Below are 22,487 nucleotides of genomic sequence, written 5' to 3'. Positions count from 1 at the left end.
CCTGGTGCTGACTGTTGAGTCCAAGTGGCCGAGTGTTCGCCGTCGGCGAGGTAGGTTCTTCTTCATTATCCATCATCAGTCTTTTTCTGTAGGTGACCAGTGTGGAAGATGATCTTGGCATTTTCAAGCCATGAAGACACAACCAGGAATGCTTTTACGACGAAGGTTCGAACACGAAAACATCGACTTGCGGTCCTGCGATGCTAAGGGTTTCGCTCTTCTGAATGTCGGGGTACGTTATTAATACAGGGAATATTGATCCATGGTACTCTTGAGTACGATACCCTCCCACCGCCTTCCCACCCCTATCAGTTAACTGTCAAAAACCCCCAAACTACGCTATGGCTGCGGGAAAAATCTCCCATATTTACCTCTTCGCGGCACAGAAACCTATTCAACAGATATACGCGCCGAATCTAACCAAATTCACGGTGAACAAAATAGAAAGGTGTGCCTCTTACTTTGTCTATATAATGGGACTGTAAAGTCGAGGATGAACCTCAGGGTAGTGTTTCCTCTGTTCGCTTTTTGAACATGCGTTTAGCACTCACTTTATCCTGTCTTTCTTTGGTCTCACCCGCACTGTCCGCCACGTTTTCTCGACGTAGCGCCTTCGCGCCTGGGGTTTGGACCTTGGCTCAACAAGGGTCAGTATGCACGAGCTCTTTCCGTCTCAATAATTATTGACAGATTGCAGGACCACCGGTGTGAGTGCTCTAGAGATGGCGGTAGTCTCCGAGACAACTGTCCTCATTTTTGACAAAGTGTATGCATACCCCTGAACGTATTTCCAGCTCTGACGTTTACCTCCCGCAGTGAGCACAACCCACTTACAGTAAACGGACACGTCGCTTGGGGATCCGAATTCAATCTTCAGACCAAACAAGCCCGACCCCTCAACCCTTTGAGCAACACATGGTGTGCCAGCGGAAGTTTTCTCGGAAATGGCACATTCATCAGTACAGGAGGGAATCCGGTTGTGATCACCGGTTTGTTTGTTGTCTTGCTTCTTGTTTGACTCTGCATTAACCGTCGCTAACTATTAGGTCAGAGCGGTCTCCAAGCATTGCGTTTGTTTACTCCATGTACTGACGGGAATTGCGATGTCTTTGAGGACCCGAACCGTATCAGGCTTACTTCTAATCGTTGGTACCCTGCATCAGTGAGTTTCCTCGTCTTTGACGTTTCCTGAAGGTTTATTAGACACATTCAGGTCCGGATCGAGGACGGGTCCGTCATTATCTGGGGGTAAGTCAAATAATAAATACCAGAAACGTAGGCTAAGTCGTTTATTGCCTCGCACGTTTACCAGTGGATCCACTACCGGCGCGTAGGCACCTCCTTTCCCATTTCAGGCAGTCACACAGAGAGGCTAAATGATCAGAATCTAGGTTTATAAACAGTGCAGGCATCAACAATCCATCCTATGAATTCTTCCCACCCAAGAACATCCACGGTTCGTAGATAGAAACTGTGGTTTATTGGTTCTCATCAGGCTACTCATTCAGGTTTCAATGGCCTCAAGATCCCGAGCCAGTTTATGGTCGATACCCTCAACGGCAATCACTTCCCAATCGTAGCTCAGCTACCTGACGGTGACATCTTCATAGCCGCGAACCAGGCAGCCATGCTCTTCAATTGGAGGACGAACACCGAAACACCTCTTCCTGGCATTCCGAATGGTGTTCGAATCAGGTCAGTAAAAGCGGAAGTAATGATTAATGCCTTGTAACCGTCTGATATATTTTTACCTGACAGTTCTCCGTTTTCAGCTGGCGCTGTACTACTTCCTCTAACCCCAGAAAACAACTATGTCCCGGAAATCTTGATTTGTGGAGGTTCAACACTCTCCGATACAGTCGACCCTTCCTCAATCTCGTCCCAGGCGCCAACATCTGCACAGTGTTCCCGAATGGTTCTCACAACGGCAGGGATAGCAGCTGGATGGAAAGTCGAGAGCATGCCAGTGCCTCGAATCATGCCTGATTTGATACTCCTTCCCGATGGAAGAGTTTTGGTCGTTAACGGCGCTCAAACCGGTATCGCTAGTTATGACAATGTTGGTCTTTTCAAGCTTCCCAGCTTCCTACACTGATTACGGATTATTAGGTCAACGATCCGGTCGGTCACAGCAACGCTGACCACCCAGCTTTTACCCCAGTGATTTACGATCCTGCTGCACCGGCCGGGAGTCGTTTTACTTCTTCCGGTATTCCCGCCTCTACGATTCCTCGGATGTATCACTCCACCGCCAGTCTGACGCCAAATGGGAGCGTGATGCTTGGTGAGATCGTGATCCTCATTATCCAGACGTCCCCTAACATGTAATTGCAGCGGGATCTAATCCTAATACCGATTTTACCACAACGACATTCCAAACTGAGTATCGGTGAGTTCGCCTCTCTTAGCTTTGAGCGACAACTTAGAATAACCGTACCCATGAATAGTGTGGAATTCTATTCTCCACCATACCTGTCTCAACCGCGCCCAACATATACTGGCCTGCCTGCAACCGTTGACTTTGGTTCAAGTTTCAAGTTGTCAGTTTCGTTACCGTCGGGTGTAAATACAGTTTCAGGTGCGACAATGTTCTTTTATGAGTACATCTCAGCTCCCTTGACAGCATTGCGTTTTCTTAGTTGTGGCTATCGATCTTGGTTTTTCTACGCATGGTGTCCATATGGACCATCGATCTGTCAAACTGGTTTCTAGCCTCTCTACAGACAAGAAGACCTTGACAGTAACTGGTCCTCCCTCTGGAAATCATTATCCACCTGGGCCAGCATTCATCTACGTGGTAACTGACACTGGTGTTCCAAGCTTCGGGCATAAAACCATTATTGGGACTGGTGCCTCTCCACCTGTAGACCAAGGCGCAATTGATAAGTAAGGTCTACGATAAACATTTCATGCGTGTGTGGACTCACCTTGGCTATGATAGTTTGCTCCGCTCAACTACCGGTCCTCAACTTGACCTCCAGGGTAGTCCTACGGAAAGCGGAGAGGGCAGCGATACTGCCACAGCTGTCATTCCTCTCACAAACTGAAAGTTGAAGTTGTCGATGCTATTCGTTCCCTCACAATTTCCCTCCCTGCGAGCACTTTTCTTACTTGTATGAAGTGTATCTGTATCGATCTCAATTATAATGACAGTGATCGAAGCGAAAACGCCAAAAGATATAGGGGGTCATCTGCACCTCTACGACTTGTGGTGTGCTTCACCTGTCTTATTGAAAATTTCCGACATACATTCTTTTGAACGACGCAATCAAGTAGCTTGACTTGGTTCTATAAGTTCCACCACTCTCTCGACGAGGGCCCTGATCAAATCGCCTTTCTCCACACCTAAGCTGAGGACCTCCTCATGAGAAACGGTCTGTTCCGGCGCGACATCTATCTTCTTGCCGGCGAGCTACGTGTTCCTGGTGAGAGCAAGTCAAGATCGATAAAAAGTTGAAGCCTCACCTCCGCGTTGACCTCATCTTTAATGCTTCTGTAGCTCTCTGGTATCACTACCGCATTAGTCACTAAACTGAGCACCATGACTTCCATGCCCTCTTCTCTTGCTACCACTACCTCAGGCACGGTACTCATCCCAACAACATCAGCGCCAGCAATGCGTAGAAATCGACCTTCTGCCGGTGTCTCATAAGTGGGACCACCAACCCACGCGTACACGCCCTCTTCAAGAGCAGACTGGTCGAATGATAGCTGACGAGAAGCTAGGAATGCCATACGACGGAGTCTCACAGAATACGCATCGGATAAGGGTAGAAAGCGAGGACGATCGAGGTTGACTTGAGGTCCAAGGAGAGGGTTCAAACCCGTCAAATTAGGTAGTGCTAAATGGTCTTGAACGACGACCACAGTTCCGACCTTGAGTTTTGGGTTGAGGGCACCAGCGGCGTTGGTAACTGAGTATTATTATGAGATGTAATAGATAGGGATGTAAATGAAATGATCTCACGAATCACGTCCCGTACGCCTAATCGCGCCATGACACGGATTGGGTAAGTAACCGAGGTGAGTGGGTGGCCCTCATAGGGATGGAACTAGCTGGGTCATCGCAAGGTTGGTTTTTTAACTGGGGGGGGGATTGTACGAACTGACCCGTCCAAGCATGGCGACCACAGGAACGCTTGTCCTTCCGATGAATCCAAACGCCAGAGAGCTCTTGTGTCCCGGGACTGTAGGGCTGTTATTGATGGATAAGGAAAAGAATGACCGCCAGATACCTGTGCTCTGAGCAAATCCCGGGATAGCAGAATATGGAACGAGCACGATATCCTTCAAAGAGGATGCTAGGCCACTTAATCCGGATCCACAGATGATACCGACCCTAGGGTTTTGAAGATTCTGAGGTACATTTGCGTTGATGAAATCGACGGTTTCAGTGATAGACGAAGAGGCAACGACCATAGTGGTAGCAGAGAGAACAGGAACGCCCTCGCTTCAACACCCACAGTCCGTATCCACGTGTTTCCTGCGGCCATTCGGGAGATCGGACCACAGTTCACTGTGTCGATAGCCTTATTATCCACTCGAATAAAGAAAGCGCGTGCTTTCTTCATCACGAGACCTGATTGCTCGGTGCCTGATACTCGCGTGGCATCCTGAGTAAAAATCAAAAACAGCCTCGCATTGAAGTTAAACCTTAAGTAGATTAAAATTCTTACAAAATTCTGGTTCTACTGGACAATCAGTGAACCTCGACAAATGGAAGGCGAGGTGGACGGAGCGCGTGAGCCGGGCCCGTTCCGATCTTCCGAACGGTAGGTATCGGCCAAAGCAATTTCCCCGAGCGTTGTGGTATTCAGACTCAGGAGCTAGAGTCTTCGTCAAAGGCGTCTCCCCGTACCCATCCAAAGCAGATATTTGTTCACGCGATAACGACGAAATGTCACGATAGGCAGGTCGTCGTTACCGCAAGTACGACTGGCCTGTTTAGGCGAGTATCTATCTTTACGATCGTTCCGAATCTCGCAGACGATGGTCATGAGAGAACATACGCTGACAGTCAATTGCAACTTCCACGCGCATTTCGATGAATTGGGGTCGAGGTAAACAGTAGCTCGCATCAGACGAATGTAGTCAGACAAAGTCTTGACATTGAGCAACGTCGCGTAATCGTGGTATGTACAATAATCTCTTGACTTGAATCAGCCCCAGGTATATCATAGCGAGTTTACTTTACGCCACCTTTAAAAGTTGAGTTCCACAAATGGTACACTGGATCGGTGAAAGAGTGATTGATATTGTTTGAAGCCTTCACCCTCCTTTCGAGTGTCTACCCGCCGTGCAAGGTAGAAATAAAGACAATCTCGTCGTTATCTTTCAATTGGTATTCTCCTTCGCCTTCTAATTCCCAATCTGTGTCATTAATAAGCACTAGAATCCCTGGTCGCCTGAAGATGGCGATGGATTATCGGAGAGCGGCTGTAAATATCGGTTATAGAGAACACTTACACTGTGCTATTTTCCATGAAAAGTTCTGTTCGCTCCTTTAGAAGATGCTCGCGTAGCCAATGGATCAGAAAATCCATATCAGCTGCTTTGGTGTCTCCATTCCTAGGCCCATCGACTTTTGGGTTATTATCTACAGGAACTTGAGCAGGTATAGTGATTTTATGTCGTTTCTCATTCGAAAAGAGGAGCTCCAGGCCACCGCTAAATTCAATGCGTAGAGAGATGAATGTCATGGAGAAGGGAGTGGACTTTAGCTCGCTGACGCCGCCGCACGAAACATCACGTGGCTCTCGTTCGAACAATCACTTGAGCTCAACGCTCTTAAACGTTGTTTACCTTTGCAAGTCTTACCCACGTACAACGTTCGACATGTCCGACTTTGATGACGAACTCCTCGAACTCGTAGAAGCCGGTTCTGAGAAGGAAAAGAAACGTAAGAGAACCAAATCCAAGTCTAGCGGTTCCAAACGCCGGAAGGCGAGGTCAGTATGGTCCTTATTGTGTTACTTTTAATCCGCTGATCTATGTCTTCTTAGCGTTTCTGATGACGGTCCTGAAAGCGAGGAAGAGGAAGAAGATCCGTATCCTTTAGAAGGGAAGTTCAGTGACCAAGCCGACATGCATCGGTCAGTATTGTCTACTGCTGGACACTGAAAGTTTCGTTGAACCTCGGCCGACGTTGGGATCAGGCTTATGCAAATGTCGGAGGTTGATAGAGAAGAAATTCTCTCGCAGAGAGCAGAGGAGATGCAGCGGCTACAGGACAGGAAAGCGCTACAGCAGATGGTTAAGGACCAGCGAGCCGATGGAGATAGTGTGTCAAAGGCTGCCAAGCGTGCGTTTCATTGGCGTATCCCTGATAATATTTCTACAGACTGTCGACTTTCCAGGTCAACACACTGCTCGCGGGGCAACGAAAGAGAAAAGTAGGAAACTCGATGAGCTGAAAGCTAAGCGGAAGGCAAAGGATGAGAAGAATAAGGCATGCATAATATCTGCTATCCTGAAATCGATATTTACGACCACCAGAACCGCACGTCTTCACCTAAACGTGATCGTTCCTCCTCGCCAATGGACATGGATATGGAAACCTCCGATGAAGAAGAGGAGGAGGGCATGATCAGCAAGGCGGAACAAGAGGAAGAGTCTTACGGACGCAAGAACTCGGAGCCAGAAATACCCGTCACACTTACTGACTTGGAGGCTTGTCGGCTAGACCGAAATAAATTAGCGAAGCATTGCATGTCTCCCTGGTTCAATAAATATGTCGAAGGTAAGCTTTTTCTCCCTTCTCAAACCTGTATCGAGGCTCTGGATAATCCTTCCAGGTGCATGGGTTCGTTATCTAATCGGGAGTACCGAGAAGGGTCCTGTGTATCGAATATGTCAAATTGCCCGTGAGTGTATTGTTTTCGTGCACACCTTAATTCTCACACCGAATTAGGGCTTTGCGAGGATAGCGCCAAACCTTACAAAATCGAGAGCGCTCTGTTCGACAGGAATGCGGAGCTACTACACGGAAAGTCAAGGAAGATTTTTCCACTGGACAAGGTGTCCAATAGTCCTTTCTTATCGGTTCGTCTTTGCTACAAAGGATAAACATTTGTTTGTAACAAGATGACCTTTGTAGAAAGAGTTCGATAGGCTGAAGACCTCTTACGAAACAGACAAATTATCTCTACCCCTAAAAAAAGCTGTCGCAACCAAGGTTGCTCAGATGGAACAACTGGTTTCTCAACCTATGACTGAGGTTCTTACTGCGCTAGTGCCTATTTACAACAATGTTTGATCTACGTTTCTTCCAGACCGACATTGCTGCAATGCTTCTCCGAAAGGGTCAACTTAATGCTAGTCGGGCCTCTGGGGCCTTTACCACGTTTGAACGAGCTCGACTTGTTCAAGAGCGAACCCTTGCTCAACGAAGACAGGAGTACAAAGAGGTCGCCGAAATTGATGCTAAACTGTCTGAATTTGACGCGCAACATGGTATTGGTTCGAATGGCGTAAGTAGAGAAGGCACCCCCGGGGCTAAATCGCAGAGGGAGGATAAAAGTGATGTCCTTGCAATGCTCAGCGAGAAGAATCGCAAAGCAAATGCGGAAGCCGTGCGCCGTGCTGAACTCCTAGAAGCAGAGAAACGAAGAAGGGAACGGAAGCTGGCCCTTGCTGGGAAGAGTGGCGCGACTACTCCGACTGATCCAAGTGCCAGATTGCGCACAGTACCAAGGACCTTCAATGTGGCGACGACACCCAATTCTAGGTTTGCTTCTACGTTTTGTATCCAAATCCTGGTCTGATTTGCCTGGAAGACCCGGGACGCCTTCGGCTTCCCTTTCTAGCCCCAAAATGAAGACCACTTTATTGATGGAGTCATCAACGTCTGAGTCCAAGACTACCGTGAAAACATTCGAGGCTTCTGTGATAGAGGCTGTGGATATCGACCTCGGCGATTTTTAGTCGCTGAATCCATCGAGTTTGTATTTGTTTTCTGGGAGGCACATCTGTATCTATGTATAACATGATAAAAGCATTCAACCGCATGTTAGTTCGACACTCGCCTGTATTGTTAGTATCAATAACTATAATCTACGTAGAGAGATAATACGCATTGATTTTTCGAAACTTGGCGAACCTTGTAGAACATTTGTACCAGTTCTCTTGTGACTTCATTAATGCTGTTGCATCGATCGAGATGTCGTTGAATTTGCCTTTACTCCCATCATAAACCTCTCGCCATGTTCGGGTGCTGTGTAGCTGGCCGTCTTTTCCAGACAAATTTGCAGCAAGTCGATGAGACGCACGCACTGTTTGAGCTACCAGATGCAAGCACGATCAACCATGTCTGCGTATTCTTACTGGGTACGACCCCGTTTCCTGATGGATATGGCGCCACGGTACACTTTCATTGGCCGGGGAAAGGCTTTCAGCTTCTAGGGATGTGAGTGTTTCTTCCAAGTTAACCTTTGATTCGTTTCGTTCTGGTGTAAATATGAACTGGTAGGCTCTCAAACGAAAAGCCTTCCGCAATATTCCGTCTTCGCGGAACCTTCTCTTCGTCCACCAGTTATAGTGCCTTTGATTCTATGGATACATCGACACAGGACAGTTCCATGTCGCCTAGTGTGACCGCAATGTTGGGGATATCCATCGAAACTTTACAACAAATCCAACCGCAGATGGACGCTCTCCAATCGGTCACGACTGTCGCTAAACCTTCGCCCGCCTCAAACCCCATCCTTTTAGCGGAGAAGATCGTGAGGCATCTATTCAACTACGTAGCAGGATTTTCTGGAGGATTACCGGGCAGTAAAACGTCGGTATCAATGTCGGTGATCGCGAAATGGTATGAAAACTTTACGACAAAGATCAAAACGACTGGTATTGGATTCTTGGAGAGGGAGGAATGAAAGCTGTTGGGTCATGGGTTAACTCGAGGTTAATGTTAATTCACTCCCGCTGCCGAGTCCCCGCTGTCGAGATTGTAAGCGACTGTCAGTTTTTGTCAATGTTCGTTTACTCAATTGACTACATTTCAGGTATATCATTTCAAAACATTTCAATCTATGCCGTTCAGATCCACCTCCTTAGCTCATTGTGTCCCTTGTTTTCTAGGCGCAGTTTTTTCAGGTGCAATGTCAGTGTCCGTTGTCGGACCGTGCGAGAGTGCTTAGTAAGATTTTTAGTGCTTCTGGGCTCACGTCTGACAGCTCATAGACAAGCTCGCCATTTCAAGTTATGATGACTACACAAACCTATAAATCCTTGCCTGAGCAAGTCCCAACTGTTGCTTAATCATCTCCCACCAACTTTTATTCCAAGCTATTTCAGACCCATCAAAGCATGAGCTCTCATTTACGCGCAGGTTTCTCCGCAGCTCGCAATACAGCTCACACGATCGCATCCCAGTCTCGGTCGCGAGCATGTTTACAACCAAGAGTCTCGGGCCCAACCACCTTCAAGAGTAAGTCGGTATACTGACCAGCTCATTGATAACTATCGTCCGCTAACAAGTTTATCCTTTGATGTCGCAGGAAACGCTACGTCGACTACACCACATTCTCTGATCTTCGATCCCGGTGAAATGGAGGCTTCAAGATGTACCGCAGAGGGTACTCGAAAGCTCAAGGAGGGTGACGTTCGCACTGCCAACAGCCTGTACAAGCGAAGCGCAGAAATCAAGCGCAATGCCAATTCGCTCTTCAACCTCGGGATAACTCACTATCAACTGAGTATGTCCTGTATCCTTTTATTCCTCCTCAGTACATTCACGATGCCAACAGAGGAATTCGACGAAGCTATAGATGTCTGGAAAGAATCAGTAGCATTGCAGCCGCAAAGTGCCGACGTCCACGCTAGTACGTATTCACGAATTAAAACACATGAATTATCATTCACGATCCGCCACTGAAAGACTTGGCCAGCGCATATATCACTTCGCCGTTGCCGCGAGCAGACCTCGCTCTACATCATTTACAGTAGGTCTCGTTTGTTCTGCCACCTTAGATCACTACTTACAAAGTAATCCCTCCCAGCATCGCTTCTTCTCTGTCTCCAGAGGACCCCGAAATCACGTTCAATCTCGCCACAATCTTGGAAGCCAGTTCGTCATCTTTCTTCCTAGTCGGTCCCGTGTCTTTCTGACAATGAGATTAGCCGGTCGCCTCGAACAGGCTTTAGAACAATACAAGCGCTCTAGAGAGTTTGGAGCTGAACGTGCGGTCATGCATATTCAAGATGTGAGATTATCTGACATTATCGAAAAGAGGAAAATACGCTGACGATGATTATTGACAGGTCACGGCAAGACTACGAGCGAAAGAGATGCAAGAGGCGAACATGTACAACAATCTTTGAACGATGAACCTCCGATCCAGAGCCGGGAAACTCAATTCGCGGGAGATTCGTTTGACAGGAGGGTGGGACCACAGTACACGCTGTAGGCACTCACAGATCAGGGATTATGTATCTGCAATAGTTCACATTCTGAAGCCATTCTTAACCTTGTGTACTTCTTTTCGGCTTCTCGGTGAAGAACCCTTGGGAATTGCTTTACAGTTATAGTTCCTTTCCAGGTACCACGGTTCACCGGGGCGCCAATCCGTTGTTTCAGATTTAACTGTGGTAGATAGATGTGCTAAATAATCAACCCGGGGTTAACCACCATACTGTTAAGTAGGTCAGACGATTTCTTCTCGAGGTATCCTGTCAATGGAAAATTAAAATTAATCTAAAGTAGTATAAATATACAACAATGGGTGTTGAATTAAATGTTTCTATCATTCAATAAGTCTGAATATACGGGGACGATACAACCTTGACAATGACGGCAAGCAACCAAATGGAATTGGGTTGGGAGACGGATGGTTTAAACCGAATCATCTACCGGGTATGACGGACAGTCAGTGAAAGTGATACAGCGTGTGGTGGTCAAGGATGCTTACTGTATGTACTATAAGGTTGGTGTAGGAACATTTGAGATGGCGCGGGATGGTGTTGAACGGTGGAGGGTTGGGGCTGTTCATGAACCCGGTCGTATGAATTGTCGGTCATTTGAGGGTAGGGGCTGTAATTGTTCCAGTATTCGGGAGGATAGCGCGAATGAGCAGGTGAATCGGAATGATGGGAGACTGAGGATGGTAGGTTGGGACGATGGTCCTCAACCATGCCACTATCATCCGTCAAGCCAGTACTGTAAGATTGCGGCAAGACAGAGGTTGTGAGTGACCCCGCATACTGCATATTCTCGAACGAATGATTCGGCACCCATCGATAATCCGGATGGTAGTAGGTGGCAGTGGTAGAGGAAGGGCCAGAAGGGAGGGTAGTAGGGGAACGGGGTTGTTGAGCGTGGGCATCATAAGTTTCAGGAAGTGAATATTCGGGGAACAATAATTGAGAGCGCAAAGGAGTCATCTCGGAAATATTGACGTAGGGGCGTTTACGGCGGTCGACATTATTAGTCGAGGGTGGTACGATGGGCTCATCTTCTGTTGAGTTGGCCTTCGAGCCTTTAAGTAGTTCGAGCGCACGACCGGCACTCGGCCAGACAACTTCCATGGCTTGAAGTACATCCATACACTTATTCAAGCCAATGCGGGCTTGAGGGTCACTAGGAAAGGTGGTCACTGAGAGATAATGATTAGACAAGAATCGGATCGAGAAGGCTGTAACAACCGACAAAGGGAAAAAAGTTACATACTGGTTGTCAAATGCATGATACTGGCGGAGAAAACGTAATAGCAGAGGAATGCGGGACAAGATTTGAGCGAATAATGGTCCATGTACAAAGCCGCTGTATTCTTGTCTGATCAGGGACAGATAGAACCCAAAGCTACCAGTTTATCACACACCTAGAGCAGTTATCCGGTTAGCTGCAGCAGTTGACATTTCGTGGTGTCTTCGAGACTCAGAACGAAGGTCACTATCGTCCTTTGGTTCTGATTCACTAGGTTTGTATCAGTCTCTAGAACGACGGAGAAATCTCGGAGCGTTACTCACGCTCTACTTTTTGGATGTATACTAGAAGCGAACAAGGAAAAGATTAGAAACGCCACAAAGTTGTAGAAACCTGTGTCCTCACAAAGGCCGATGTAAAAGGAGCACTGTGGACCAATACTGCATGTGCAAGGTGAGTACCTGAGGCAGAGGGACATATATGGGTGATGGTTCATATCTGAGATGCTCCGGTAGGTCAAGAAACCATCTGTCGAGTATACCTTCCAGGAACACAGACTCTCCATGCCGGCTGCAGACAGGACGTACGGCGTAAATAGCCTGGATAATCATGCTGAGGATTCCAGCTGAACACGTGGTTGAATTAGAAAAAAATAAACAAAATCAACAGAGTATAGACTTACACAATGTCACTGCAGTGTTGAAACAGGAAATGATTCTTCCGGGAATTCCGTTGGAAGCGGAGTGTTCGACTTTGGAGGACTCATGGTGAGGCCAAAGTTCTCCTTCTTCCGGCTGTTCAGGAGTTGAGTAATGCGGTGCCGGATGAGCAGATGAGGTACCTACGTCTTCTTCGTCAGGCAAAAGTGTGTCAAAGTCCCTTTCGAAAATCATCAAAGGTCGGCCTGTGGCACCCGTTTAATTGACGGCTCTTCACGGAGAGAGAGAAAGAGGAAACAAACCAATGTAAGAAGAGACATATTTGTCCATAACCACACAGCCAAACCAGATTCGACGACGTTCCTGCAATTCCCAACCTCCGAATAGTCTGCCGCCAAGGACCGCTCGAGCCCACCCGTCTGCTCGGCGGTGCATACCCAAATCTTGTGCCATACGGATTGCCAGACCCACATACATCCAAGCTTCTGTCATGGCTCCAATTCCGATTTCCCTGTAACCCATTAATAGAAGAGCCTGACAAGTCTCCGGTCGCGAGCTTGCGTATGAGCGCTCGAGTATCTGTCGCGCCTCTTCCAGGTATTCGTCACCGGCATCCCACATGGGTATGGCTTCGGTGATGCTGGAATCATGAGAAAATTCGGGGCGATTAGGCGGGTTTGAATAGCGAGCTGCTACCGCGAACATGGCAAATAACAAAAGCGGAGGAACGCGACGTCGTCGACTATTGTAAGCGGATGAAGCCCCCATGGGGTGAGAGTCGGGGAAGACGGGAGCTCGTTGAGGTGTGACGGTGCGAGAACCACCATGAGGGAAGGCGCGTAAGTTGTCGAAGAAGGACTGTTTATGGATTACAGGAAAGATGGGGTGGACATGAATGAAATAGAGGTCCAGGAGTTTCTCTTGCACATCGGGTGGAGGAGGTCGACTGATGGAGTCTGCATCAGGATAAGATACTTCTGATACAGGGGGCCAGACTCTGGCTTTGGGAAATCGCCTAGAAAGGTTACTCAGAAATACCCGCGAGGATGAAAGAAATGAACGCCATACCAGATACCTCCCGCATTTCTATCGTCATTCCTGTCCTCTGCGCCTAGTAGATAAAGACCGCTTGCTTTCCCATGGTACCTCACTTGCTCCTCTTCATTTAAACTCAGCTGTCCTACTGCATCAGGAACGTCCTCTTCATCGTCCGACCCATATCCTTTATTGATGATGGTGCTCGTCTGAGTGGCGTAGGTACGGCTCCTCGTCTCTGAGGATTTTGGGCTCTGACTACCGGCGGAAGGAGGCAGAGAGCTGTGAGCTTCAAGCTCAGCAGAATGAGATGACGGCAAAATCCTAAATGATTGCTCTGGAGAACGGGACGATTGACTGGATTTTGCACTGATAGACTTTGAGGTGGAGGGCGTCGAAGCTGACTTTTGAGCACTATCGATTTCACTACGGCCGGGACGGTTTTCATTGATTCTTCGTCGCTGTCGACGAGTTGGAGAACCCCCTCTGCTATCATCAGCGTTGGCGGTCAAGGACCGGTCACTAATCTTGAGACTCAGCAGGGGGCGTCTGGACGGAAGCTGGTCTGCCAGTGCGTCGTCTGAGACGTCGATGACGGGATTTTGCGGTGTGGCCAGTTTTCTATCCTTCACCTTGCATTTGCTGTGAAGCATGGCAACGACAGTATCTTGCCACTCATTCGAGGGACTAATATCACAAAAGGGAGGTTAAAAAAATTGTGCCGCAAAGTGAACTTGGGGGACCTGGTTATCGGACTTACTGTGTTGATGCTATCTCTCCGTTGGCATCGCTTTGCTTTGCTTGCACGTATCGTCCTTTACTTTCATTGCTGATTTGTTCGCTACCTCGTGCCCTGCCCTTCACTCCGTAAGAAGAGTTGGCAACCCGATTGATGATATGGTTTGCCAGAGGATCCTGGGGTAAAATGATATCAGTGAAAGGTCTCCTAGTATCGTGTGTAGTTTTATGCCGTTCCAGACAATGCGAAGTGACCTCGTGATGGGGGACACGCGACGTCGAGAGTTTTTGAAGGGGTTGTTGAAAAGCTTGTCATACCTGAGAAAGATCCTTGAGAAGGGTTGTTGCTCGATCATCGTCACAAGACAGCATTATTCCCAGCAGCGCTTCCATCTGGTGAAGTCGCGCTTCGATGGCATCGATGTAGCCTTTCGGCGGACCGCGTTTCCGTGAAGGTCCAACAGAAGTGCACTCTGGCGGGGGTCTATCTCAGGAAAAACGTGTTGCTTCTATCGGGAGAACTAAAACGTACCGGTTCCAAGCATGACGCAGTTCCTGCACGGTTCGGTGGGTGATGTTCGCTCGCATTTGCATTTTGATTTACGACATTGGTCGCAAGCTAGGGAGAAAAAAAACGGGGACGCTGTTTAAGTGAGTTGGGACATCGGTTGGGAAGAGAGTACCTTTGCTACTTCTCCGCCGTACTACACGCTCGCCTGGGGGAGTGTCAATTGAAAAACTTGACGCGTAAAAATTAGGGTAGTACCGTGGTGAGTTTCGAACACATCCGTGAGCTCTTCACCGTCATCTGAGAGAGCCATCGAGTACGGAACCTGAAGGGTGTCGTATTTGTAATTGCTGGTTCCGCTGACGGTGGAGTTGGTCGAAGTTGGTTGTTGGTTCGGGAAACGCGGACCTGTCGTCCATTCGAGATGTCCCGTCGACATAGCATGGAATCCCGGGGACTGGCTCCCGCCAAATGTGTACGACTGGGTTGGGGGAATGACACTACGAGGAGGAGATGGTTGACGTGATATGGTGTTGGAGGCGTGGGACGGTACTCGGTGAGAAGAAAAAGAAAAGTGGTGATTTTGCTGGAAAGAATCAGAACCAGACGGTATTAAATCGGGAGAAGGAGAAGTTTCTGTCTTGACTGGAATATGACGACGTTCTGACGGGAAATACTTGGATGGTTCAGTCATGACTGAAGGTGGAGTTCGGAGCCTTTGGCAAAGTCGACGGGTCGTGGTTTCAGGGTGCAAAGGAAGATGACGGAGAAAGGAAAGGCTGAGAAAAAACTTACATTTACCTTGTAGTCTATGTCAAAGGCGATCTGAAATAATGTGCTCTGCCTCCCCGCCCATTACCATTTCAACAGAATTTTCGTGGCGGGAGTTTAGGTAAAACAAATTCGGCCCGAAACATACAACAGCCGCACGGGATCCCGGATCATCCAACTGCTGATTTTTCCCACGGTGTTTAAAAGACTAGGTTCCGCCTCATTCGGGCGGGACGAATCAGCCACACCGGTCGTTGCACTTTGCACCTCTCTGTCCTTGCGTGTAGCCCGGTAGACCCATTAGAGTACAGTTAACCACCAAGCCCGTATGAGGACCTCGACTACATCTTTAATCGTTTCCAGAATCTCTGGGGACCAGCCTCCAACGTTAGCCATCACAAGTCATGTTGTGACCTATAAGTTTCAACATCTCCGAGGATTAGCATCTACGAGTTCTGAATCTCTCATCGAAAAAAGGCGAAATGATCTGTAGCTCATCCTTCAAGGACACCGAGCGATTGTTCTGTTGCCTATTTTGCCACCTTCATCCATAATACGAAGCCGTACATCACACCCAGATCTACAGAATCCGATTGAAATTCGCATTTACGATTGGGGTAAGCAATCATCGTGGGGGGGGGGGGGGATATGCCCCCCTCCAAGTTCCGCCGTGCACTGGCGGCTAGTAGCCGACTGTGGCCACGTTGGACACATGTTGTAAGGCTGATAAATGACAGAGGATGGAGCGTGTCCTGAGTCAATGGTAGCCTACGGAAAGTGGTAGTACAACCCATGTTTTGACTACCTGGGGCTCAAGATACTTAAGTAAAACCTAACGACCAGGTTCCGATTGAAAATCTGGTTTGAAACCAGTCGAGGGATCTCACGGGATGTCAAGTTACCATCATATTTGCACAAATTGCGAAACGACTCCGCCTCCATGATCAGGCATGGAATTCGGCTTTCAATTCAGGTCCGGGGCGGCTGTCAGTTGATTCTTTGAGCGAGGATGGGGAACCAATCGACCAAAGTCGCGGGATGGGGAAAAGTCCGAATACGAAACAACACGCCACAGGAATTTGGTGAAACCACAACCAACTGCGACCTTTGGAATGTGCACTGAGGTCAGACAACTTCGATTACTAATAGTAAACAATCAACCAATCGAGAGGGAACTTAGTACTCGCGAGTGGAGTGTAACTGTAGAAAAAGGTCATACTCCACGACCCCTCTAACCGGTTATAGATTTCCATCGAGTAGAGATATATTTGCTTGCTATGATAACAGTGACGCAAGAAGAAAGCAAGACGAAAAACGCACGAATACATACGTGGCAGAATAGGTCGAATCAGACCACGAGATAAGAGATAATATAACAACAAAAAAATTAATCCGTTGTAAGAGAAGACTCGCTATGCTTGACCATCTAGAACCGGAGGAACACTAAGTTTGGCAAGTGAATTGTCAATAGGTAATAATTTAGAGGAGGGGCCCATTGTAAGGTTATTGTTGTTGCTTTCGGTCCTCGACGCCTCTGCCGGGTTAGCGATCGTAAGAGCTTCAAGCGGAACTTTATGGATCGAACCCAGTTTCTCGTTGATTCCCGGTGGTGGTGAGCGCGGATTTCCTATAGGAGAGTGCGTAACCGAGCCATCACTCGGAGCGTTCAAAGTCCTAGGGCTACTGGGCCTAGGGGTCGCTCTTGGGGGAGAGGAAGGGTGAGAGGCATTGAGAGGTTCCGGAGGACTGTATATCGGCGGTCCAGGAGCAGGAGTTGCACCAGCACTTTTGGTAGTAGGGAATTCCTCCTGCGACCTGGTTTTTGGAGGGGGAGGGGTACCCCATGATGGTCGGGGGGAGGCCAAAAAACCATTGGCATGAGACGACGGTGGCCCCGGCGGTATTCTGGCGTATTGCGAAGCCCCAAAGGTAAAAGGCACTGGAATTGGTCGGTCACGTTCGCGTTCCCTTTCACGCTCCCTTTCGTCGGCGATGACTGAAGGCGGACGACTTCCTATTAAGGGAGGGACTTTAGCCGTGGAGTCTCTCGGTAAATTTGGGCTCGTAGATTGACCAGCAGGATGGTGAGAATAGGCATTCGTAGGTGAGGGTGAAGGGCCACTGTGCATATGATGGTGATGGTGAACGACATGATGATGGTGTGGTTTTCCATGGTGGTGGTGGTGAGGGCCTTGAAATTGATGAGAACGCGGGGAGTGCTGAGAACCAGGTTGACCTGAACTTGGGCCTGGACCTGAACTCCCGACTAAAGGCCCGACACTGCCTTCGAGCATTCTGGATGAGCCATTCGTAGAAGTGTGACGCTTTTCCCGCTCCTGATCCCTTTGCAGAGCTTGCGGGTCCCTCTCCCTCCTCTCACGCTCCCTCCGAGGCCTATCTCTGTCATCATCTTCGCCCGGCCAGCGAGGAGTTTTAGAGGTACCCATTGAATTTGGTCCATGCATAGATCCAATACCAAAACCTCCCATGCCCATTCCAGCTCCCATCCATTGACCAGTCTCTTTTGCCTGGGGTCCACCACCGGGCGACATGGACCTACGGCCATATCCCATAGGTCTCTCTCTATCACGTTCCCTATCCCTTGGTGCTGGTGCCGCCGCCACATCATCAACTAGACCAGGAAATGCATGTGCTGCAGGCCCACTAGAGGCAGCAACCGATTGGGCTTGGTGTGTTCTCCCACCTCCGGGTGCTCCGTTGACCCCAGGAGGACCGGAGCTAGAAGTTGGCCGTGGACCAGTATTGAAGAGAGGAAGACCGGTCACCGGGCCAGGTCCCGTCTGGTGGTGCAAATGTGGTAGAATTTTCCCAAGTCCGCCGAAAGATGGAGGAAAGGTATCGTTCATCATTCCACCTGCATGTGGAGACGGGAACTGTTGATTCAAATGGGCATGTTCATAGCCGCTAAGTGCGGGTCCGGGTGGTGGTTGAACCGGAACTTGCATCATGGCATAATTTGGGTGTTGTTGATGATGGCGGTTTGAGGATCCTGCCATTCGTTGCCCGTGCCCGAGGCCGTCTCGAGGATGATGTAAAGGATGAGGCTGCAGTAAAGGCCCGCCATGACCGTGAGAGTCGTACCCTCCAGATCTTCGTGCAGATACCGAAAATAGCAAGTCAAGATCAGCTTTGACATCATTTGAACTGAGTGTCGACAGCTCCGGATAGGCTAGAGGTGTCGCCAGTAGCGCCGGCTCATATTTTCCGTTGATCATGTCACAGTTACGATGTTTTCCGCTTGAGCGCCCGTGACCGCATTTATTACCAAAGGGTGTGTCGTCAATGAGTTGTCGAAGAGTTGGCATCGTTGCAGCGATCTCGATAGGCATTGGTGGTAGAGCACGCACTAACAATGAAAGTCAGTATCGTGCCAGCCGTTGGATCATAACATAGGGATGAATGACGCTGAAATATTTACCAGGAATCGGTCGTTCTATCTGCCTACGGTCCCGTTCCAGCTTGCGCTTCTTTCGATTAGTTTCTGCTATCATATCCGTCTGGAGTTCGTCTCTTGAAAGCTTGTAATGAGATACGAGTCAGCTCGTTTGAGAAAAAGAAAACGGCAAAAGCTTGAAGGCACCTTCCACCAAGACCATATGGCATCTTCGTCTAGCTTCCTCTTACGCGAGATATTTGAGAATTCGAAGGAACGTTTGCGTGCTGCGAGTTGTAATCGCTTGTCCTTCCTACGTGAAAGCTCGTTCTGCAGGTAGATTAGTTCCGGATGTGTCCCTGCAAAAAAAGCGAGAATGAATGAACGGAGTTTTACACTTTCATGTAAGGAGGCATACCATCTTCAACTAGTGATTCTTCCCAAGCTAAACTCGTCATCTTTTCGACATAAAGTTTTTCCCTCACCAGCGCGAAGCTAAGTTCAATCGTCGCCAGCATATCCAAAGCCTCAACGCGATGCGCAGGCTGAAGATCCAATTCCTCCTCGTCATCGTCATCTTCCTCTGGTTCCGGTTCCGGTTCCGGTTCTTCCTCTGGTTCTTCCTGTTCTTCGGGCTCCGGTTCTTCTTCCTCGACATCTATTTCCATTTCTTCTTCCTCCTCTTCGATAGGTTTGCCATCTGCCTCAACCTCGGCCTCCTCATTAGCAGGGGCGGCATTGGCAAGAGCAACGTCCTCGTCAGCTTCCACATCCACATCCACATCCTCTACTGAGCGATCACCATCGGCATCATCCTCAGCAGTGACGATATTAGCATCCATAGCTGAATTATGAAATACGGGTGCGGGTTTATGTTTAGCTCGCCCTTTCGACTTGCGTTTAGGCTTCCCTTTTGCCCTTGAACCCTTGGATTTCCGACCGTTGGGTTTAGAAGTACCATCGTCCTCGTCCTCGACGCGTTCCGTTTCTTCATCCAACTCATCCTCGAGCTCATCATCATTATCGGCCACAGCCGGAGGCGCTCTCTCTTGTGCTGTTGCTGCCGCAAGGGCAAGTGAGGGAGAGCGTGAATCAGGGGAAGTTGAACGAGAAGATGCAACCAATAATAGAGAAGAGCGAGGAGGAGCTTGAACGGCAGCCGAGTTCGCCGTAATGGAGGTGGCAGCACCAATGGGTGCAACCGTCTCGACGAGTGGTGCAATCATTTCGAAATCAAGGTCGGCGTCGAGTCCAGCATCAGACTCTGAATCAGCGTCAGGAGGATCTGCCATTTCAGAATCTGACTGAGAAATAGAATGAGGTATAGGAAGTGGGAGTACGTGTGCTTCTTGGACGTTTTCTGCATCTATCTCGCCAGAGTCTTTAAGTTGATCACCGGTGTCATTGTTAATGGTTTCTGCAGCGACAGCAGCAGTGCTGAGGACATCGAGGGCGGAAATCTGTGGTGGTTCGGATATAAGTGTAGGAGGGGCAGGTGTCGATTCTTTGCCGTCGGTGCATTTCTCGTTCTCATCCGGTAGATCCCTCATTTCCTCGTCATCATCGGGTGAAGATTTTAAAAGTTTGGTTTGCCGATCTGCGGAATCCTGTTCATCGTCTTTCTCGTCCTGGGCCTTGGTCTCAGCCCAACCCCACATGGGGGCAGGAACCAAGCTACTCCCTTTCCTTCTACCTCTTCTTGATGGTTTTCCTCCGCGTCCATTAGCAACACCTTTTAGCCTTCGAGAACTGGTGGATTTGGAGTTTGTCTGTGCTGCCTCCTGCTCTTCCTCGGTGAGCTCAGAGAGTTCAGAATCGCTGCCCAAATGAGCCATAGTACTGGTACTTGCGTTATGTTCAGAGGGTTTTTTGGATTCCACCTCTGGAGTCGGAGACGGTGATGGTGAGGATAAGGAATCGAGAGAATTGGCTCTGGGAGCCATGAAGGACAATGACAACCAAAGGTTGATGCTGATCCGTGCGCGAGAAATAAAATTGGGTTTCGGCTCGGACGGAGATCTTATCTATTACCTGATTAGGAACATCTCGTCAATGAATTCGAATTTTGCCCAAGGGTAGAGACGTAGCTTGAATTCGGTACATATGGCTTTCAGAACTGGTACTGAGTACTCGGTTGGAACCGGTGAACCGTGGTACGTTGTTCAACCTCATCTGGAGTATTCCGCCAGTCGTACTTCAAGCTTCCTTAGTGCATGAAATTCAGGAGCGTTGATTGGCCGGTATTCCCTTTACATAATTTCAATTTCTTCTACCAATGCCTGCAACTCGCCAGCCATTGTCAAAACTTACCACCATACACCGTAGAAACCTGCTACCTCTTCACAATGTCCACAAACCAAAATGCCTCTCAAGTTCCTCTTCCTCGTAGACAACCCGATGGCACCGTCATTAAATCTACACAGCCACCTGTTTGGGCAGTGGAGAACGCAGTGAGCTCAGAAACCCCCCCTCTCAATGCCAAATGTGCAAGGCATTCTATGCCTCAAGGAGTTTGCTGTAAAGAACTCATATCTGAGGAAAGGACACTCATTGACCCCGATGTTGTTCGGGACGTGTAAGGATCCTCACACTCTCACATAACTCTCAATACTCAAGTCTTGTTTCAAGAATCATCGGGTTATCAGATGGTCTGACAGTACCTTTTGCACTCGCCGCAGGTTTATCTTCTCTCGGCACATCGCGAATAGTCGTCTTGGGTGGTGTAGCAGAACTCATCGCCGGGGCTATCTCGATGGGTATCGGAGGTTTCTTGGGCTCTCAAGCCGAACGTGATCATTACCGTTTTCTCAAGAACCAGACAGCTACACGAGTTGTCCGTAGCTGTGCTGGTGAGATGGAGAGGGAAGTCGAGGAGGTGCTTGGACCCGTGGGTGTTGACCAGGCGACTTGTAGGGCCGTCGCGAAAAGTTTGAGAGACGCTGGTGGTGAATATGAAGCTTCACCCGAAGCGAGGTCGTCCGCAGACATTGAAACTGATAGTTTACGGTGGAGCAAGGATGTTGGACTCACTGCTTTCTTGGTTAAGTTTGGTCGGGGTTTAGGTATGTAACCGCTACATTTTGGAGATATGGCCCGTCATCTAATCGAGAATTCCAGAGGAAGTACCAACTAAGCGACTTTATATCTCAGCTTTCACCATCGGTATGGGATACCTCATTGGTGGACTCATCCCTCTCAGCCCCTATTTCTTCATACCCAATGCCCAAGTTGCTTTGGTTTACTCCTGCATCATCACTGGCGTCGTTCTTCTCATATTTGGTGCCATCAAAACGCAGGTGACCGGAGCATCCAACAGCATTGGCGGCATAGTCTATGGTGCCCTAACGACACTCCTTGTTGGTGGAATTGCCGCGGGTGCAGCGTTTGCGATCGTCAAGGCATTAGAAGGACGACAGTAATCCTCTCATAGCTTGAGTAACACCACTACGGATCATAACGTTGGCCCCTTGGTCTGAGTGACGGCCGTAACCCTGAGTTAGCGGCGAGTCCGGTGGGTCCTTTCGCAGGAACGCTGTTAACTATCTTACTATCTGTATATCTTCTCAATCAATACGTTCCCCCGTAACGTACCTCATCATTCTATTCTTGTGTAGACAGGTACCATGTAGATCGATTTCTTGTTAGTACTTAATTTGAAAATGCATAAACACAAGATGCTTTACAAGACAAACACTCCGAACGAAATCTGATGATAAAAGGAGCCCAAAAGAAGTTTCAACC

The 22,487-nt window shown here is 48.6% G+C and overlaps 9 protein-coding genes across 14 annotated transcripts; 5 read left to right on the top strand and 4 right to left on the bottom strand.

Annotated features, from left to right (window-relative positions):
- Positions 1 to 534: 534 nt before the first annotated feature.
- Positions 535 to 3,047, top strand: E1B28_006303 (uncharacterized protein; the record flags this gene model as incomplete). Its single annotated transcript, XM_043150949.1, has 14 exons — positions 535 to 647; positions 698 to 766; positions 817 to 989; positions 1,047 to 1,162; positions 1,214 to 1,248; positions 1,313 to 1,330; positions 1,392 to 1,456; positions 1,509 to 1,695; positions 1,759 to 2,059; positions 2,110 to 2,284; positions 2,335 to 2,389; positions 2,448 to 2,578; positions 2,640 to 2,886; positions 2,942 to 3,047. 14 exons carry the CDS (start codon positions 535 to 537, stop codon positions 3,045 to 3,047), a joined length of 1,791 nt encoding a protein of 596 aa, XP_043012040.1.
- Positions 3,048 to 3,173: 126 nt separating this feature from the next.
- Positions 3,174 to 4,589, bottom strand: E1B28_006302 (uncharacterized protein). Its single transcript, XM_043150948.1, has 5 exons — positions 4,236 to 4,589; positions 4,111 to 4,187; positions 3,968 to 4,052; positions 3,466 to 3,914; positions 3,174 to 3,412 (listed from the first exon to the last, which is right to left on the bottom strand). Exons 1-5 carry the CDS (start codon positions 4,417 to 4,419, stop codon positions 3,269 to 3,271), a joined length of 939 nt encoding a protein of 312 aa, XP_043012039.1. The 5' UTR covers positions 4,420 to 4,589; the 3' UTR covers positions 3,174 to 3,268.
- An 86-nt stretch (positions 4,590 to 4,675) lies between these two features.
- URM1 (Ubiquitin- modifier 1) lies at positions 4,676 to 5,731 on the bottom strand. Of its 3 annotated transcripts, none has more exons than XM_043150945.1 (4): positions 5,467 to 5,708; positions 5,200 to 5,405; positions 5,010 to 5,146; positions 4,676 to 4,956 (listed from the first exon to the last, which is right to left on the bottom strand). In XM_043150945.1, the coding sequence occupies exons 1-2, from the start codon at positions 5,697 to 5,699 to the stop codon at positions 5,288 to 5,290; spliced, it is 351 nt and encodes a 116-aa protein (XP_043012036.1). In that variant the 5' UTR covers positions 5,700 to 5,708; the 3' UTR covers positions 4,676 to 4,956; positions 5,010 to 5,146; positions 5,200 to 5,287. The 3 variants fall into 3 exon arrangements, with proteins under 3 accessions (XP_043012036.1, XP_043012038.1, XP_043012037.1); XM_043150947.1 differs by having other exon boundaries at positions 5,010 to 5,148; positions 5,200 to 5,370; XM_043150946.1 differs by having other exon boundaries at positions 5,010 to 5,148; positions 5,200 to 5,731.
- Positions 5,724 to 8,088, top strand: E1B28_006300 (uncharacterized protein). 2 transcript variants are annotated; one of them, XM_043150943.1, is made up of 10 exons: positions 5,724 to 5,948; positions 6,003 to 6,092; positions 6,156 to 6,301; positions 6,357 to 6,448; positions 6,496 to 6,739; positions 6,795 to 6,863; positions 6,911 to 7,041; positions 7,097 to 7,216; positions 7,272 to 7,726; positions 7,776 to 8,088. In XM_043150943.1, the coding sequence occupies exons 1-10, from the start codon at positions 5,836 to 5,838 to the stop codon at positions 7,921 to 7,923; spliced, it is 1,608 nt and encodes a 535-aa protein (XP_043012034.1). In that variant the 5' UTR covers positions 5,724 to 5,835; the 3' UTR covers positions 7,924 to 8,088. The 2 variants fall into 2 exon arrangements, with proteins under 2 accessions (XP_043012034.1, XP_043012035.1); XM_043150944.1 differs by having other exon boundaries at positions 5,729 to 5,948; positions 6,156 to 6,448; positions 7,776 to 8,085.
- A 113-nt stretch (positions 8,089 to 8,201) lies between these two features.
- Positions 8,202 to 8,873, top strand: E1B28_006299 (uncharacterized protein; the record flags this gene model as incomplete). The annotated part of the gene is made up of 2 exons (XM_043150942.1): positions 8,202 to 8,404; positions 8,468 to 8,873. The coding sequence occupies 2 exons, from the start codon at positions 8,202 to 8,204 to the stop codon at positions 8,871 to 8,873; spliced, it is 609 nt and encodes a 202-aa protein (XP_043012033.1).
- A 433-nt stretch (positions 8,874 to 9,306) lies between these two features.
- On the top strand, positions 9,307 to 10,320 carry E1B28_006298 (uncharacterized protein; the record flags this gene model as incomplete). Its single annotated transcript, XM_043150941.1, has 7 exons — positions 9,307 to 9,427; positions 9,498 to 9,695; positions 9,747 to 9,821; positions 9,878 to 9,941; positions 9,999 to 10,066; positions 10,120 to 10,202; positions 10,261 to 10,320. 7 exons carry the CDS (start codon positions 9,307 to 9,309, stop codon positions 10,318 to 10,320), a joined length of 669 nt encoding a protein of 222 aa, XP_043012032.1.
- A 399-nt stretch (positions 10,321 to 10,719) lies between these two features.
- Positions 10,720 to 15,459, bottom strand: E1B28_006297 (uncharacterized protein). 2 transcript variants are annotated; one of them, XM_043150939.1, is made up of 16 exons: positions 15,377 to 15,459; positions 14,840 to 15,167; positions 14,757 to 14,789; positions 14,606 to 14,692; positions 14,392 to 14,546; positions 14,096 to 14,250; positions 13,369 to 14,022; positions 12,603 to 13,315; positions 12,487 to 12,545; positions 12,324 to 12,435; positions 12,047 to 12,266; positions 11,965 to 11,985; positions 11,817 to 11,911; positions 11,666 to 11,765; positions 10,908 to 11,591; positions 10,720 to 10,845 (listed from the first exon to the last, which is right to left on the bottom strand). In XM_043150939.1, exons 2-15 carry the CDS (start codon positions 15,018 to 15,020, stop codon positions 11,576 to 11,578), a joined length of 2,601 nt encoding a protein of 866 aa, XP_043012030.1. In that variant the 5' UTR covers positions 15,021 to 15,167; positions 15,377 to 15,459; the 3' UTR covers positions 10,720 to 10,845; positions 10,908 to 11,575. The 2 variants fall into 2 exon arrangements, with proteins under 2 accessions (XP_043012030.1, XP_043012031.1); XM_043150940.1 differs by having other exon boundaries at positions 11,666 to 11,758; positions 14,840 to 15,081; positions 15,383 to 15,459.
- A 1,087-nt stretch (positions 15,460 to 16,546) lies between these two features.
- On the bottom strand, positions 16,547 to 20,728 carry E1B28_006296 (uncharacterized protein). The gene is made up of 4 exons (XM_043150938.1): positions 19,165 to 20,728; positions 18,954 to 19,105; positions 18,792 to 18,891; positions 16,547 to 18,719 (listed from the first exon to the last, which is right to left on the bottom strand). The coding sequence occupies exons 1-4, from the start codon at positions 20,687 to 20,689 to the stop codon at positions 16,765 to 16,767; spliced, it is 3,732 nt and encodes a 1,243-aa protein (XP_043012029.1). The 5' UTR covers positions 20,690 to 20,728; the 3' UTR covers positions 16,547 to 16,764.
- A 161-nt stretch (positions 20,729 to 20,889) lies between these two features.
- On the top strand, positions 20,890 to 22,438 carry E1B28_006295 (uncharacterized protein). 2 transcript variants are annotated; one of them, XM_043150936.1, is made up of 4 exons: positions 20,890 to 20,986; positions 21,040 to 21,321; positions 21,375 to 21,808; positions 21,864 to 22,438. In XM_043150936.1, the coding sequence occupies exons 2-4, from the start codon at positions 21,092 to 21,094 to the stop codon at positions 22,163 to 22,165; spliced, it is 966 nt and encodes a 321-aa protein (XP_043012027.1). In that variant the 5' UTR covers positions 20,890 to 20,986; positions 21,040 to 21,091; the 3' UTR covers positions 22,166 to 22,438. The 2 variants fall into 2 exon arrangements, with proteins under 2 accessions (XP_043012027.1, XP_043012028.1); XM_043150937.1 differs by having other exon boundaries at positions 20,890 to 21,321.
- The last annotated feature ends 49 nt before the right edge of the window (positions 22,439 to 22,487 follow it).

Source organism: Marasmius oreades, chromosome 3, assembly GCF_018924745.1.
Source record: "Marasmius oreades isolate 03SP1 chromosome 3, whole genome shotgun sequence".
Classification (NCBI taxonomy): Eukaryota; Fungi; Basidiomycota; class Agaricomycetes; order Agaricales; family Marasmiaceae; genus Marasmius; species Marasmius oreades.
This window is presented reverse-complemented; position numbering and strand designations above follow the sequence as displayed.

What these genes read in the sequence shown, in the direction of transcription:
- E1B28_006302 (XM_043150948.1), bottom strand. Translation starts at nt 4,419, where the DNA reads ATGGTCGTTGCCTCTTCGTCTATCACTGAAACCGTCGATTTCATCAAC. An exon ending in GGGATTTGCTCAGAGCACAG is followed by an intron (nt 4,188 to 4,235) that starts GTATCTGGCGGT and finishes ACAGCCCTACAG; the next exon opens with TCCCGGGACACAAGAGCTCT. An exon ending in AGGCGTACGGGACGTGATTC is followed by an intron (nt 3,915 to 3,967) that starts GTGAGATCATTT and finishes AATAATACTCAG; the next exon opens with TTACCAACGCCGCTGGTGCC.
- URM1 (XM_043150945.1), bottom strand. Translation starts at nt 5,699, where the DNA reads ATGACATTCATCTCTCTACGCATTGAATTTAGCGGTGGCCTGGAGCTC. An exon ending in TTCATGGAAAATAGCACAGT is followed by an intron (nt 5,406 to 5,466) that starts GTAAGTGTTCTC and finishes CGCCATCTTCAG; the next exon opens with GCGACCAGGGATTCTAGTGC.
- E1B28_006300 (XM_043150943.1), top strand. Translation starts at nt 5,836, where the DNA reads ATGTCCGACTTTGATGACGAACTCCTCGAACTCGTAGAAGCCGGTTCT. An exon ending in GACCAAGCCGACATGCATCG is followed by an intron (nt 6,093 to 6,155) that starts GTCAGTATTGTC and finishes CGTTGGGATCAG; the next exon opens with GCTTATGCAAATGTCGGAGG. An exon ending in TGTGTCAAAGGCTGCCAAGC is followed by an intron (nt 6,302 to 6,356) that starts GTGCGTTTCATT and finishes TCGACTTTCCAG; the next exon opens with GTCAACACACTGCTCGCGGG.
- E1B28_006297 (XM_043150940.1), bottom strand. Translation starts at nt 15,020, where the DNA reads ATGTCGACGGGACATCTCGAATGGACGACAGGTCCGCGTTTCCCGAAC. An exon ending in TGTGTTCGAAACTCACCACG is followed by an intron (nt 14,790 to 14,839) that starts GTACTACCCTAA and finishes ACACTCCCCCAG; the next exon opens with GCGAGCGTGTAGTACGGCGG. An exon ending in TATCATGCATTTGACAACCA is followed by an intron (nt 11,592 to 11,665) that starts GTATGTAACTTT and finishes ATTATCTCTCAG; the next exon opens with TGACCACCTTTCCTAGTGAC.
- E1B28_006296 (XM_043150938.1), bottom strand. Translation starts at nt 20,689, where the DNA reads ATGGCTCCCAGAGCCAATTCTCTCGATTCCTTATCCTCACCATCACCG. An exon ending in AGAATCACTAGTTGAAGATG is followed by an intron (nt 19,106 to 19,164) that starts GTATGCCTCCTT and finishes CTTTTTTTGCAG; the next exon opens with GGACACATCCGGAACTAATC. An exon ending in CCATATGGTCTTGGTGGAAG is followed by an intron (nt 18,892 to 18,953) that starts GTGCCTTCAAGC and finishes TCTCATTACAAG; the next exon opens with CTTTCAAGAGACGAACTCCA.
- E1B28_006295 (XM_043150937.1), top strand. Translation starts at nt 20,960, where the DNA reads ATGAAATTCAGGAGCGTTGATTGGCCGGTATTCCCTTTACATAATTTC. An exon ending in CCCGATGTTGTTCGGGACGT is followed by an intron (nt 21,322 to 21,374) that starts GTAAGGATCCTC and finishes TCTTGTTTCAAG; the next exon opens with AATCATCGGGTTATCAGATG. An exon ending in TAAGTTTGGTCGGGGTTTAG is followed by an intron (nt 21,809 to 21,863) that starts GTATGTAACCGC and finishes CGAGAATTCCAG; the next exon opens with AGGAAGTACCAACTAAGCGA.